The sequence below is a fragment of the Pelodiscus sinensis genome, chromosome 31 (genome assembly GCF_052426305.1).
Source record: "Pelodiscus sinensis isolate ZL-2025 chromosome 31, ASM5242630v1, whole genome shotgun sequence".
In the NCBI taxonomy this organism is placed as follows: domain Eukaryota; kingdom Metazoa; phylum Chordata; order Testudines; family Trionychidae; genus Pelodiscus; species Pelodiscus sinensis.
The window spans coordinates 951233-965007 of record NC_143082.1 but is presented as its reverse complement, the minus strand read 5'-3'; the positions used below and the strand labels follow the sequence as shown (position 1 = coordinate 965007).

Sequence of the window (13775 nt, the reverse complement as noted above, 5' to 3'; positions counted from 1 at the left end):
CCCCGGTCTGGGGGCAATGAGCTTGGCATGGCTGCGTGCCCCAATCAGCCGCGTGGAGTAAGCGAGCGGTCGCCTCTTTGGTAGCCTCTCATGGGTCTGGACGTCCAAGCTGAGCGGCCTGGCTCCAGGCTGTGCCACGCCCCAGGGCCCCGGACACTGGCTGCCTTGGAGCCGCTGTGGGGCAGGGGGAGAGGCGTGCTGTGTGCGCGGCTGTCCCATGACGCTCCGCTGCGTCTCTCCAGACGACCGTGCCTCCTGCTGGGCTGAACTTCAACCGCTTCACAGAGGACTCCCTGCTGCGGCACGCCCAGTTTGTGGTGGAGCAGGTGGAGAGCTACGACGAGGCCGGAGACAGTGATGAGCCGCCCGTCCTCATCACGCCCTGCATGAGGGACCTGATCAAGCTCGCGGGGGTCACCCTGGGGAAGAGGTAGGCGGGCGGGACGGCAGCGAGCCGTCCTCCAGCTGCTGGAAACAGCCGTGGCCTGTTGGGGGCTGCAGGGAGCTTGGCCGGCCTGGCCTCGTGGCATTCACACCCGGCCTCGTTCCGGGAGCGCGTCCCTCCGGGCAGGGCTGGCTAGAGGTGAGAAGTGCTCCTGAACTCGCGGCCAGGGTCCCTCTGGACTGGTGCGAAGGGAGTCCCTCCGCCGTGCTCTGTGGGATTTGGGGGCCTGGTGTCCAGCCCGGCCACAGGCTCCCTGTGCAACCGTGAGCGTGTCCCTGCATGTCTGGGCCTCAGTCCCACGTCCCAGCTTGGGCCGGGGGCCCTTCCGGCGTCTGTGGCGGGCGGAGGGCGTGGTGGTGCCCGGCTCTGTGGGCAGAGGGGTCCCTGCTGCCGCGGGCGGCGTCTGAGCGTCTCTCTGTTCCAGGCGGGCCGCCAGGAGGCAGGCCATTCGGCACCCCACCAAGATCGACAAGGACAAGGGGCCCACCAAGGCCACCACCACCAAGCTGGTGTACCTGATCTTCGACACCTTCTTCTCGGAGCAGATCGAGAAGAACGAGCGCGAGGACGACAAGGAGAACGCCATGAAGCGCCGGCGCTGCGGCGTGTGTGAGGTACCGGCGGCGGGCGAGGCTGGCTGGCTCCCAGCTGCCCTTCGGGCTGGTGCCCCAGAGGGTGACGTTCTCCTCAGCGGCTGGGGCGAGGCTGTTCTGGGCAGGCCGGCTCCGTGCTCTGAGGGCGGGCGCTGCTTCCCTCTCGGGGTGGCCTCGCAGTCTCCCTCCTACCCGCTGCTCCGCGAGGGAGGTTGCCGAGGAGCAGCGTTTCCGCGGGCCGTGGCCGGGAGCGCCCGACGGAGCTGAGCCCGCGTCTCGTCTCCTTCCCCCGCAGGTTTGCCAGCAGCCCGAGTGTGGCAAGTGCAAAGCCTGCCAGAACATGATCAAGTTTGGGGGCAGTGGCCGGAGCAAACAGGCCTGCCTGCAGAGGAGGTAACGGGGTGCCGGGGAGCAGCGCGGGGGGGCTGGCCGCCGGAGGAGAGCAGGGAGTGCTTGTCCGGGACTCAGCCGTCTTCTGGCAGTGGGGACCAGACCGGCTCGGAGGAGGGGCCCAGCCTTCAGCAGGGCGGCACCGGCTGAGCCAGAGGCTGAGCGCCCCGGAAGCAGGCAGGGCCCCAGGGAAACTCCCGCCACCGGAGGCCCGCCGGGCTTGTGGCCCTTGGAAAAGGCTTGGCTGCCGGAGAGCCCCCGCGGTCAGTCGGGGCAGTGCTGGCCGGGAGCCTGCGGGGCTCGGTGGCGGGCCCTTTCTGCAGAACGCCAGGCCAGCGCAGGGGGTGGGGGGCTAGAAAACCTGGTGGAAATTCCCTCCTTCCGTGTCAGAGCGAGGGCAGGGCCCTTATCCGCCCGTCTCCTGGGGGTGAGCACGGAGGGAGCCACCGAGCCCTCAGCCAGGGCTGGGCCGGCGCCCCAGGAATGGGGGGGGGGGGGGCTGCGTCTCCCTCGGGACGTAGCGCCCGGTGGCCTGCTGGGGGCGCTGACTGTCGCTCCCTCCCCAGGTGTCCCAATCTGGCCGTCAGAGAAGCGGATGAGGACGAGGAGGTGGACGACAACATCCCCGAAATGCCGTCGCCCAAGAAAATGCTGCAGGGCAGGAAGAAGAAGCAGAACAAAAGCCGGATTTCCTGGGTGGGGGAGCCGATCAAGGTAGGGCTGGAGGAGCGCACACCTTGCCCCCGGCGGGAAAGAGCTCCTCCCCCCGGGCTGGGCCGTTCCTGGGCCATTGAGCCAGCCTTCCCTTCCCGTCTCCCTGCGCTGGGCGTGTGCGGCGAGGGGCAGGTGCCGGGCGCGCTTCCCGGTGGGGTGTCTAGACTACAGGGCTTTTCGAAAACTTCCCCTGCGTCTGGACGGCTGCCGTATTCCTTCGAAAGTCAGCGTTTTACGCGGGAGAGCGCCTGTGATGCAAACGGGGCTGTCCCGCGAGAGCGTCCAGACGGCCCGGGTGCCCTTTGGGAAAAGCGGCTTGCTTTCGGTTGCAGTCTAGACGCTCTGTGGAAAGAGGCTTGCAGCCCACACGTAGCCTCTGAGCTGGGGGCAGCGTGCTGTCCGGGGCGCAGACTGGCGTGGGAATTGGGGGCTGTCGAGGGGTGACCAAGCCTGAGCCTCCTTGCTCCCTGCACACCTGCGGGTCGTCCCCTCCTCTGGAATGGTCCCGGCTGGGGGCGGCTTGCGTGATGGTTCCGCTCTTGCGGGTGGGACCCTGCCGAGGCGGAGCCGCCGTCCCGGGAGCAGGGGTCGGGGGTCATGGCTCGGCTGCGGTCGCAGCAAGGTGCCCCGCGAGGCTGCCTAGAGCGGAGGGGCACTGGAAGCTCTCGTCCTCCCTTGAGTGTGCGTGTGGCTGCCTCGGGGTCAGCACGCTGGGGACTGAGCCAGGGCCTCCAGGGCAAAAGGCAGGAGCCAGGCTGCCTGCTCCTAGGCCCTGTGCAAGGGCCCGGCTCCCCCGCGGGCGCCAGGCCTGTGTCTAGCTGTCTGCCGCGATGCCGGGCTCCTGCCCGCCTGACAGCCAGCCTTGTCTGCAGCGCGACGGGAAGAAGGACTATTACCAGAAGGTGTGCATCGACTCGGAGACCCTGGAGGTGGGGGACTGCGTCTCCGTCAGTCCTGACGAGCCCTCCAAGCCTCTGTACCTGGCGAGGTTGGTGGGCGTGCGGAGCAACGGGCACAGGGATGGGGCACGGGCGTTCTTCGGGGTGGCCCTGTCTGCATGGGGCTGCCTGCCTCTGTTACTGCTCTGTGCCAGCAGGGCCCCCTCGCGCTGGCACCGGCACGTGTGGATACGTGGGAGGAGGCCTGTCCCAAGAGCTCACTGAAATACACAGGCCGGGCGGCTGGGAGGGGACAGGCGCTGACTTGCCCCGGTCCCCCAGCAGGGCAGTGGGGGTTGGGAAGAGGTTCCAGCAGAGCTCCCTGGCTGGCAGCCCCAGACGGCTCAGGGGAGGGGAGTGGAGGGAGCCTGTCCCGTGCTAACCCGGAGCCTGTCCTGCAGAGTCACTGCGCTGTGGGAAGACAGCAGTGGGCAAATGTTCCACGCCCACTGGTTCTGCCAGGGCATGGACACCGTCCTGGGGAAGACCTCGGACTCCTTGGAGCTCTTCCTGGTGGACGAGTGCGAAGACATGCAGCTGTCCTACATCCACGGCAAAGTGAACGTGGTCTACAAGGCTCCCTCGGAGAACTGGGCCCTGGAGGTGGGTGGCTGCCGGCCCTGAACCGCTGGGCGCTGGCTGGCGGTGCTGTGGCCGAGGTCAGGGCCCCGTTGCCCGGTGGTCCCGGGTCTGGGAGGTGGGAGGGGAAACGGGCACAGAGCAGGCCGCAGGGCCGGGAATGGAGCCCAGGCGGCCTGGCGCCTCTCGCTGTAGGAATTGCAGGTGGGCGCCGCCCGTGTAACTTCCCGGGCGAGGTCTGGGAGGCTCCTTTGCGCCCTCGCCGCAACCCCTCTGCATCGCCTGTCCCCGCAGGGGGGGCTGGACATGGAGATTAAGATGGTGGAGGACGACGGCAGAACCTATTTCTACCAAATGTGGTATGACCAGGAGTACGCCCGGTTCGAGTCTCCCCCGAAGATCCTGCCCTCCGAGGACAACAAGTACAAGTGAGTGCAAGAGGCCAGCTGCTCCCGGGATCTTCCCGAAGGACCTGCCTTCTGGCCACCAGCGCAGCTGAGCCGAGCTTTGCGCTGCCGCCGGGCCTGGGGGAGACTCCGCGCACGGAGAGGGAAGCCGGTCTCGGAGCGCTGTGTGGAGCGTCCCAGCAATAAGGGCGGGCCGGCTGGTTCTGGTCCCCTGGCCCGGCCGCTGGTCAAACAGTGCCTGGGGGGGGATGCCGACTGTGTCCGGGACCATGGTCAGCCGCTGCCTTGCTCAAATCGGAGTGCTACTTCCCTCCTTCCCCGTGGGCTAAGCCTGGCGCGGTGGGGCTGTCTTGCGGGGATCCGGCCCGTGGGGTTGGGCTGTGTGTGACAGAGGCAGGCCCGGCCCCAGGAGCTTGGAGGCCAAACAAAAGGCAGTTTACAGCCCCCGTCGGTGTCTCGGCAGCTGGGCCGGTTCCTGAGCTACAGCTGCTTGGTCCAGCTGCCCTCCGAGCTGTCTGCTTCCCCAGGTTCTGCATGAGCTGCGCCCGCCTGGACGAGGTGAGGCAGAAGGAGATTCTTAAAGTCATGGAGCCCCGGGAAGAGGTGGACGGGAAGATGTTCTATGGCCTGGCGACGAAGAACGGCGTGCAGTACCGGCTAGGGGACGGCGTCTTTCTCCTACCCGAGGCTTTCTCCTTCAGGTTGGTTCTGGCCAGGCGGGCGGCGGGTCTCCGGTCGGCAGGGTGTATGCACAGCCCCCAGGCAGGGTCCTCGTAGCATCTCCCAGGATGGAGAGCACATGAGCCTTGGCTTCCGCTGTACATCGCGCGCCAAGCAAGCCAGCTGCAAACGGGCTCCTAGATCGCTGAGAGTGGAGGGGACCGTGTCGGTCGCTTGGTCCGACCTCCAGCCGCGCGAGTGGAACAGGAAACGCTGCAGCAAATAGTGTCTCGGGTGTTGCTAGACTCTCACAACACGTAGACGGCGTCGTGGGCGCAGGCCGCTCCGTCAGGTGACACGCCGTCTTGATTGCAAGAGCGTGTGCTGGAGAATCCACCGGTTCCCCTGCGCAATTGCCCTCCTCACTTCTAGTCTGCCTTCCGCCACTGGGTCTCCTTCTGCTGTTCTCCACCAGGCCAAAGCGCCCTCGGCTGCCCTAATCCCCCAGGTAGCTCCCGTCCCCTCTTAGCCTTCTCTAGGGTAACTCAGCAGCTTCCTCAGTTGCTCTGTGGCCGTGAGAGCCCGTCTGCCAGGTGCTGGGTGTCTCCCGGGTCAGGGAGAACGTGGCTCGCTGGCACACGCCAGGTAATCTGGCTCTGAATTGCCTGGCACGCAGCTCGGCAGTGGCTGCTCGGGCCAGACTTACGGCGCAGGGCGTGTGCGTGGGGCCCCCGGGGGTGTGCAGCAGGCAGAGCTTCCACCTGGCACCCTGGGGCAGGGCCTGGCACCTCTCACAACCCTCCTCCAGGTCAGAATCCTCTCCTGCAGCCGAGCCCCCGGCCCTGCACACCAGCTCCGACCCCCTCCCAGAGCGCGGCCCTCATCCACTTCCCGAATTCCCGGAGTGCCCCGCCCCCAGTCTGTACAAACAGCCAAGAGCCCTGCTCCCGCAGTGACTTGGAGCCTTGCACCTTCCTGTGCAGCCCTGCCACCCTGGGCTGCTCCAGGAGACGCGTATCCACGCGGCACTTGGGCTCCGGCGTGCCTCTGGGCTGCACAGGCCGGAGAGGGGCCCTGCTGCGGGGAGCGCGTGGGGCTTGCGCCCGAGGCAGTTAGCACCCCTCAGCCCCGCTGCGCTCCCCCCCACTCAGCATGAAGCTGGCCAGCCCCGCCAAGCGCCCCAAGAAGGAGGCTGTGGACGAGGAGCTGTACCCCGAGCACTACCGCAAGTACTCTGAGTACATCAAGGGCAGCAACCAGGACGCCCCGGAGCCGTACCGCGTGGGCCGGATCAAGGAGATCTTCTGCAGCATGCGCAGCAACGGCAAGCCCAACGAGGCCGACATCAAGCTGCGGCTCTACAAATTCTACAGGTGAGCTGCAGCCGGCTGGGCGGCCGGAGCCAGGGCAGGGCGCCGCGCAGACAGACCTTCTCCGGGTCTGCCCCGCGGCTAGGAGGGAGCTTCCCAGCTCAGCCAGCCCGGGTGCTGCTGTTTGCCCCGTGCTCGCAGAGGTGGGACGCGCGCTCCCAGCCCCCGCCTGTGCGGGCTCAGCACTGTTCCCAGGCTTCCTCTCGCTCTGGGTCACCAGACCAGAGCCGCAGGGATAACAAGCCAGCTGCCCTGGGCGTGGGGCGGTAACCTCTGCTCCGAGGGGGGCCCCGGGGACTGCGCCCCTCCAAGCGCGGCCCTAGGGACAGCGCCCTGTCTGCCGCAGGCCCGAGAACACCCACAAGTCTGTGAAAGCCAGCTACCACTCGGACATCAACCTGCTGTACTGGAGCGACGAGGAGGTGACGGTGGACTTCAAGGCCGTGCAGGGCCGCTGCACGGTGGAGTACGGGGAGGACCTGACGGAATGTATCCAGGACTACTCCGCCAGCGGGCCTGACCGCTTCTACTTCCTGGAGGTAGCCTCCGGCGGGGCGTTGGGCACCCTCCCCCGCCTGTGGGGCGCGAGTAGATACAGCCCTGGGGAGTCGGGAAAACCGGCCCGTGGGGCAGGCCCTCGCCCTCGCCAGACGCTGGGCTGGGGCAGCCGCTCGGGAGCACAGCGCGGCCGGAGGAGCGGGGCGTCCCGCAGGGCTGGCTGGCTGTGGAGGGGAAGGCCCACCCCGCGCACTGGGCAGATGGCCGGCCCAGGAGGCCTGCGGCCGCCAGGTTTGACATTTCGAGTGATGGGGGGGCTGCCCTCAGTTAAACAGAGCAGCCCAGTCCTTGTGGACACTGCCCCAGCCCCCCCCCCCCCACACACACACATCCCTGGGCCAGGGCTGAGCGCTTCTGACTCCTGCAGGCGTACAGTGCCAAAGCCAAGAGCTTCGAAGACCCTCCCAACCACGCCCGGAGAGCTGGCAGCAAGGGCAAGGGCAAGGGCAAAGGTAGGCCTGGCTCCTGCATCCCTTTGGGAGCTGCTGCGCCTGGTGTGGGGGGGAGGGGCGGGGGGGCAGAGGCACTGCTGCTCTGCGGTGTGGGGGGGAGGGGTGTGGGGGGGGCAGAGGCGCTGCTGCTCTGCGGTGGAGGGGTGTGGGGGGGGCAGAGGCGCCGCTGCCCTGCGGTGTGGGGGGGAGGGGCGTGGGGGGGGCAGAGGCGCTGCTGCTCTGTGGTGTGGGGGGAGGAGGGGCGTGGGGGGGGCAGAGGCGCTGCTGCTCTGCGGTGTGGGGGGGAGGGGCGTGGGGGGGGCAGAGGCGCTGCTGCTCTGCGGTGTGGGGGGGGCGGGGCGTGGGGGGGGCAGAGGCGCTGCTGCTCTGCGGTGTGGGGGGGGCGGGGCGTGGGGGGGGCAGAGGCGCTGCTGCTCTGCGGTGTGGGGGGGGAGGGGCGTGGGGGGGCAGAGGCGCTGCTGCTCTGCGGTGTGGGGGGGGAGGGGCGTGGGGGGGCAGAGGCGCTGCTGCTCTGCGGTGGGGGGCGGGGCGTGGGGGGGGCAGAGGCGCTGCTGCCCTGCGGTGTGGGGGGGGGCGGGGCGTGGGGGGGGCAGAGGCGCTGCTGCTCTGCGGTGTGGGGGGGGCGGGACGTGGGGGGGCAGAGGGGCTGCTGCTCTGCGGTGTGGGGGGGGCGGGACGTGGGGGGGCAGAGGCGCTGCTGCTCTGCGGTGTGGGGGGGGCGGGACGTGGGGGGGCAGAGGGGCTGCTGCTCTGCGGTGTGGGGGGGGCGGGGCGTGGGGGGGCAGAGGGGCTGCTGCCCTGCGGTGTGGGGGGGGAGGGGCGTGGGGGGTGCCGAGGCGCTGCTGCTCCAAGGAGCCCAGTCCAGGCTGCTGTGCTTGTTGCTTTGCCGTCCCCCACGGTTCCCCCCGGACTGGGCCGCATCCTGGCGGGGGCAGGGGCGTGGTGGGAAGGCGACCCCCCTCCTGCAGTGAACGGGGGGCGGCTCCTGTCCCTTGGCCTCTGGGGGGTACGAGCCTGTTTCACACACCGGGGTCGGCAGCACACGACTGCCCTCGGCCCTGTCCCCCGGCACCCAGCGGCTCCTGTCCCTTGGTGGCTCTGGGGGGTACGAGCCTGTTTCACACGCCGGGGTCGGCAGCACACGACTGCCCCCGGCCCTGTCCCCCGGCACCTAGCGGCTCCTGTCCCCCGGCACCTAGTGGCTCCTGTCCCCCGGCACCCAGCGGCTCCTGTCCCTTGGTGGCTTTGGGGAGCAGGAGCCTGTTTCACACACCGGGGTCGGCAGCACACGACTGCCCCTGGCCCTGTCCCCCGGCACCCAGCGGCTCCTGTCCCTCTCCAGGCAAAGGCAGGTCGGCGGCTGCCGCAGAGCAGAGCCGGCAGGAGGCTGCCGAGGTGAAGCTGCCCAAACTGCGCACCCTGGACGTGTTCTCCGGCTGCGGGGGCTTGTCGGAGGGGTTCCACCAAGCAGGCAAGGAGGCGGGTGGGAGGGGTGGGCGGGTGCACGGGCCCCTCCCTCCATGTGAAACCTCACCCTGGCCACGCTGGAGTCTCCGAAGGGCCCGAGGTTGGCAGCTCCTGCTCGCCCCCTTGGTTAACCTGGAGGCTGGCCGAGCTCCGCGCCCGGGTTCGCGTTGCTTTGTGGTGGATTGCAGCCTCCCCCAGCGCCCCATGACCCGCCGGGCTGGCCTGCAGGCCACGCGCTGCCTCCGGAGTCTGGACGGGCCTCGGGGCTGCCGCGTGCAGCTGCTCCTGTGAATCGGTCCCTGGCTAGCGGGCCCGCGGCCCTGGGGCGGGAGAGGGGCTTGCCCCGGGTCAGCAGCACAGCCGGCCGGAGTCCCGGCCTGACGCGCTCTGCTCCCGCGCCAGGGATCGCGGAGACGCTGTGGGCCATCGAGATGTGGGAGCCGGCGGCCCAGGCCTTCCGCCTCAATAACCCGGGCACCACGGTGTTCACGGAGGACTGCAACGTGCTGCTGAAGCTGGTCATGTCCGGCGAGAAGACCAACTCGCTGGGCCAGAAGCTCCCGCAGAAGGGGGACGTGGAGATGCTCTGCGGCGGCCCGCCCTGCCAGGGCTTCAGCGGCATGAACCGCTTCAACTCCCGCACCTACTCCAAGTTCAAGAACTCCCTGGTGGTCTCCTTCCTCAGGTGAGGGCCAGGCGCCTGCTGGGCTCCCGGGGCCGCCCCTTGCGCATGGGAATGCAAACCGGGCCCCGGGGGGGCGGGCTCTGACCTGGGGGGAAGGGCCGGATGATGTGGGAAACTGAGGCATGGCAGCGGGGGGGTCGTGCCCCAAGGTCAGAGAGCTGAGGAATCCTACCTGCTGCTCGAACCACTGAGCTGCTCCCTGGGTGGGGGAGGGGATGCTGGGGGCTGGTGAGACCCCCTGCCCTGCCCCCTGCGGCATCCACAGCCTCCCTGCTGCCCCGTCTGGCCCCCTCAAGCGAGCCCCCCCACGCTGCAGCTGCCCGGCTGGGACCAGCAGTGCCCTGTGCCCAGGCAGCGCCAGCACCTCGCTAGAGGGGACCCGCTGGGCTCGGGGCCTTCCCTGGGGCAGCGTGACGAGGCCCCAGATCCGTGCGCTGCCTCCCGGGGTAGTGGGGGCGCTGCTGGCTCCAGGGGTCTCCCCCAGCCCTGTCTGACTTGCCCCCTCGCGCAGTTACTGCGACTACTACAGGCCACGCTTCTTCCTGCTGGAGAACGTCCGCAACTTCGTCTCCTTCAAGCGCTCCATGGTGCTGAAGCTCACCTTGCGCTGCCTCGTGCGGATGGGCTACCAGTGCACCTTCGGGGTGCTGCAGGTGGGGGCCGGGGGGTTATTAGTGCACCTTCGGGGCCCTGCGGGTGGGGGCCGGGGGGTTATTAGTGCACCTTCGGGGCCCTGCGGGTGGGGGCTGGGGGGTTATTAGTGCACCTTCGGGGCCCTGCGGGTGGGGGCCGGGGGGTTATTAGTGCACCTTTGGGGCTCTGCGGGTGGGGGCCGGGAGGGTGGGCTGCCCGTGCACCTTCGGGGCCCTGTAAGTCGGAGCCGGGGGGGGAGGGTGCCGGTGGGACTGGGCTACCCGTGCACCTTCGGGGCTCTGTGGGTGGGGGCCAGGGGGGAGGGTTATTAGTGCACCTTTGGGGCTCTGTGGGTGGGGGCCGGGGGGGAGGGTTATTAGTGCACCTTCGGGGCCCTGCGGGTGGGGGCCGGGCACTGGCCAGGATCTGGGGGGGGGCTGCTCTGAGGGAGGCTGCCCCTCCTCTTCCGGAGACTCGACTGAGCCAAGTCCCGCTGTGCAGAGCTCGCTCCCCGGGGGCAGGGCTGGGAGCCGCGCCCCCGTGGGTGGAGGACGCCCCCCGGCGCCCCTGGCCTGCTACGCAGCGGGCCGCTCGCCAGATGGGGGCACGTGCGGCTCAGGACGCCGGGGCCGGCTGGTGACGCTCTCCCTCGGCGCAGGCAGGGCAGTACGGCGTGGCCCAGACGCGCCGACGGGCGATCGTCCTCGCGGCAGCCCCTGGAGAGAAGCTACCCATGTTCCCCGAGCCCCTGCACGTGTTCGCGCCCCGGGCCTGCCAGCTGAGCGTCGTGGTGGACGACAAGAAGTTTGTCAGCAACATAACCAGGTGGGCGCCGGCCCTGGGAGAGGGGCGAACCGGGCTGAGCTCGCGCGGGCAGCCGGTGACTCGCTGAGCGGCCGCTTTCTCTGCCCCCAGGACGTACTCGGGGCCCTTCCGAACCATCACGGTGCGGGACACCATGTCCGACCTGCCAGAGATCCGGAACGGCGCCGCGGCTCTGGAGATCTCCTACAACGGGGAGCCCCAGTCCTGGTTCCAGAGACAGATCCGGGGCTCGCAGTATCAGCCCATTCTTAGGGACCACATCTGCAAGGTGGGGGCCTGGCCACGCCAGGCAGGGCGTGACCCCCGCAGGGGCGCTGGGATCGCACGGGACTGGCCCCGCCCCATGGCCAAGGGCGGGATTGAGGCCCAGATGCGGTGGCTGCCCGGCTTGGGGTAACGCCGGGGCTTGGCCTTGCAGGACATGAGTGCGCTGGTAGCTGCTCGCATGAGGCACGTCCCCCTGGCCCCGGGCTCAGACTGGCGCGACCTGCCCAACATCGAGGTGCGGCTGTCGGACGGCACCACCACGCGGAAGCTGCGTTACACTCACCACGAGAAGAAGAACGGGCGCAGCAGCACGGGAGCGCTGCGGGGGGTGTGCTCCTGCGCGGAAGGTACAAGCGGGTGCCCGCAGAGCCTGAGCGTGCAGCAAGGAGGGGTTGGGGGGCGCTGCTGATTCTTCCCTCCCTTGAGGCTGGAATGCCCGTCTGGCTGTAACGAGCACAGAGGGCGAGCGCGCCTCTTGGGCTATCCCCAGGGCTGCCATCTTGAGGTTAAACACAGGGCCCTTGGCGCTGGGTACTGCGGGCTGCAATGTGGAGGAGCCAGGCTGTGCGCCCGGCTTCCTGGCCATCCGCCCTCCAGTGTGCGCCGAGCGACGTTCCCAGGACACCCCCGCGCTCTGGTCTCTCCCGCAGGCAAACCGTGCGACCCTGCAGACCGGCAGTTCAACACCCTCATCCCCTGGTGCCTGCCCCACACCGGCAACCGGCACAACCACTGGGCGGGGCTGTACGGCCGGCTGGAGTGGGACGGCTTCTTCAGCACCACCGTCACCAACCCGGAGCCCATGGGCAAGCAGGTGGGTGAGCGCGACCTGGCAGGGGCTGGGGGGCGGGGAGGCGGCCACACAGCGTGGCCTTGTGGGCGAGAGCCTCCTGTGCGGGCCCTTGGCCACAGCTGCCTCTCTTTACCAGGGCCGGGTGCTTCACCCGGAGCAGCACCGGGTGGTGAGCGTGCGGGAGTGCGCGCGGTCGCAGGGCTTCCCTGACACCTACAGGCTCTTCGGGAACGTGCTGGACAAACACAGGCAGGTGGGTGTCGCCGGGCGGGGCGTCTGCGCGCAGGAGCCGAGCCCAGCGCCACCCCTAGGTTCACGGCGGGGGAGGGCTCCTGGGCGGGGGGCTAAGCAGGTGAGTGGTGGAGGGCCAGCGCCCCGCCTCAGCAGCAGGGGGCAGAGAGGCGGCTGGGAAGCAGGGTCCCGGGGGGGAGAGGGGCTGGCTCAGAGGGTCACGGGTGTGATCGCACTGGGAGCTCGTGGCCGGATCTGGGCCCGTGTGAGCTCCCCCCTCTCTCGGCAGGTCGGGAACGCGGTGCCTCCGCCGCTGGCCAAATCCATCGGGCTGGAGATCAAGGCGTGCGTGTCGGCGAAAATGAAAGAGGAGGCCACAGGTACCTCGGGGGCGGGCGGACTCCGGGCCTCTGTGCCTGTGCTGAGGGAACGTGAAAACGGAACCGTGGGGCTGCCCTCCTGCGGGCTCGGCGGTCTGTCCTCGGCTAGTGGGCTGGCGTCTGTTTTCCCCCTTGGCCGCCTGCTGCCCGCGCTCGACGCCCCCGCCCGGCCCGGCTTGGGGGAGGATCGGCAGGGCCGCAGCTTTAGAAAGGTCCCTGAGCAGCTGGCTGAGTGGCACCCGGAGGCCGCCCCGCCAGGGTCTCAAAGCGGGCGGCTTGTGGGTGTTCGTGTTACGGCGCCGCCTGCTGCCCAGACTGGCTAGTGGCTCCCAACTCTCAGCCTTGCTGGGGGGCCAGGCTGAAGTGGGACCTGGGGTGACGTTGACCCTCTTGGCCCTTGGCAGAGCCCAGCAAAGCAGCCAAGATGGAAGTGGCGGACTAGCCCGAGTCCCCGGCCTCGGACTCAACCATGCACTGATTTTCGTGTGTTCTGTTCTCGTTGGGCTTGCTGCCGTGACGAGGTCTGTCTCCGTGTTGGTCTCCCTGGCGCCGCGGGAGCTGTGTGTGATGGTCCAAGTGTCACTACTAATCATTCGTGATCGGCTGTGCAGTGCCCCACCGCATTCTGGATTTTAAGGACGATGTTTTTATTATGCATTGAAAATAATCAGCCACTTCCTGCGAGTGGCAATTAATACTCTGTAGTTTTTATATGTTGTAATATTTCTTCAAATAAATCTCGCCTGTAAATTATCCCCTCGGGGACGCTTCTGCTTCCCCTTCCTGGCGGCTGTTGCTGCGCCGTGTGTGAGGCGCCGACTGGCAGCTGCTGCGCTGCAGGCTCCCCCTGATCCTGCTCCTCCCCCCAGCCGGCACGAGGCCATGGCTGTACCGCTGCGGCGCTGGGCTCCATGCTGCTCCCGGAGGGGCCCGAATGCAGCACGCCTGTGAACAGCGAGATGTCTCCGGAGGGTGCCGGGGTCTCCAGTTTCTCAGAAGCCTCCGTCTTTCCATGGACTCTGCGTTCTGCTGCTTGTGCCTGGGCTGGCCAGGCCTTCCACAGGGTTGCGGGGAGTTTATTGCTTCTCCACGATACAGCCCAGCACAGATGTCATCTGGTTACAGGAACTGGGGCTAGGAGGCCTCAGTGCCCCCCTTGAGATAGGGGAGTCCCAGCCCCCTCCCCAGCTCCTTCTCCCCTGCTTTCCAGCCAGGAACTAACCACCTCTCCTCCAGCCCTGCCCCCCAGCCAGGGCAGCATCCACCTTCCTTTGTTCCTCTCCATGGGGGGTGGCTGGTCAGACAGGTTGAGAGACCCTCTTTGCATAATGACTCATCCTGGTTTGCTGGGCCGTGGTACCAACTGCAGCCAGTGGGGTTACCCCAGA

General features: G+C 68.6%; 1 protein-coding gene across 1 annotated transcript in view; it reads left to right on the top strand.

Moving 5' to 3' along the window:
* DNMT1 (DNA methyltransferase 1) overlaps positions 1-13140 on the top strand; it is a 29715-nt gene extending 16575 nt beyond the window's left edge. Inside the window, exons 15-35 of the mRNA XM_089774861.1 lie at positions 243-430; positions 870-1059; positions 1334-1431; positions 1995-2142; positions 3015-3130; positions 3482-3683; positions 3954-4087; positions 4594-4767; positions 5878-6099; positions 6443-6635; positions 7022-7106; positions 8449-8577; positions 8976-9258; positions 9770-9911; positions 10550-10716; positions 10807-10984; positions 11135-11330; positions 11634-11797; positions 11913-12029; positions 12297-12387; positions 12792-13140. Of these exons, the coding sequence (XP_089630987.1) occupies positions 243-430; positions 870-1059; positions 1334-1431; positions 1995-2142; positions 3015-3130; positions 3482-3683; positions 3954-4087; positions 4594-4767; positions 5878-6099; positions 6443-6635; positions 7022-7106; positions 8449-8577; positions 8976-9258; positions 9770-9911; positions 10550-10716; positions 10807-10984; positions 11135-11330; positions 11634-11797; positions 11913-12029; positions 12297-12387; positions 12792-12829 (3255 nt within the window). The 3' untranslated portion in view covers positions 12830-13140. The remainder of the gene's footprint in view (positions 1-242; positions 431-869; positions 1060-1333; positions 1432-1994; positions 2143-3014; positions 3131-3481; positions 3684-3953; positions 4088-4593; positions 4768-5877; positions 6100-6442; positions 6636-7021; positions 7107-8448; positions 8578-8975; positions 9259-9769; positions 9912-10549; positions 10717-10806; positions 10985-11134; positions 11331-11633; positions 11798-11912; positions 12030-12296; positions 12388-12791) is intronic.
* The last annotated feature ends 635 nt before the right edge of the window (positions 13141-13775 follow it).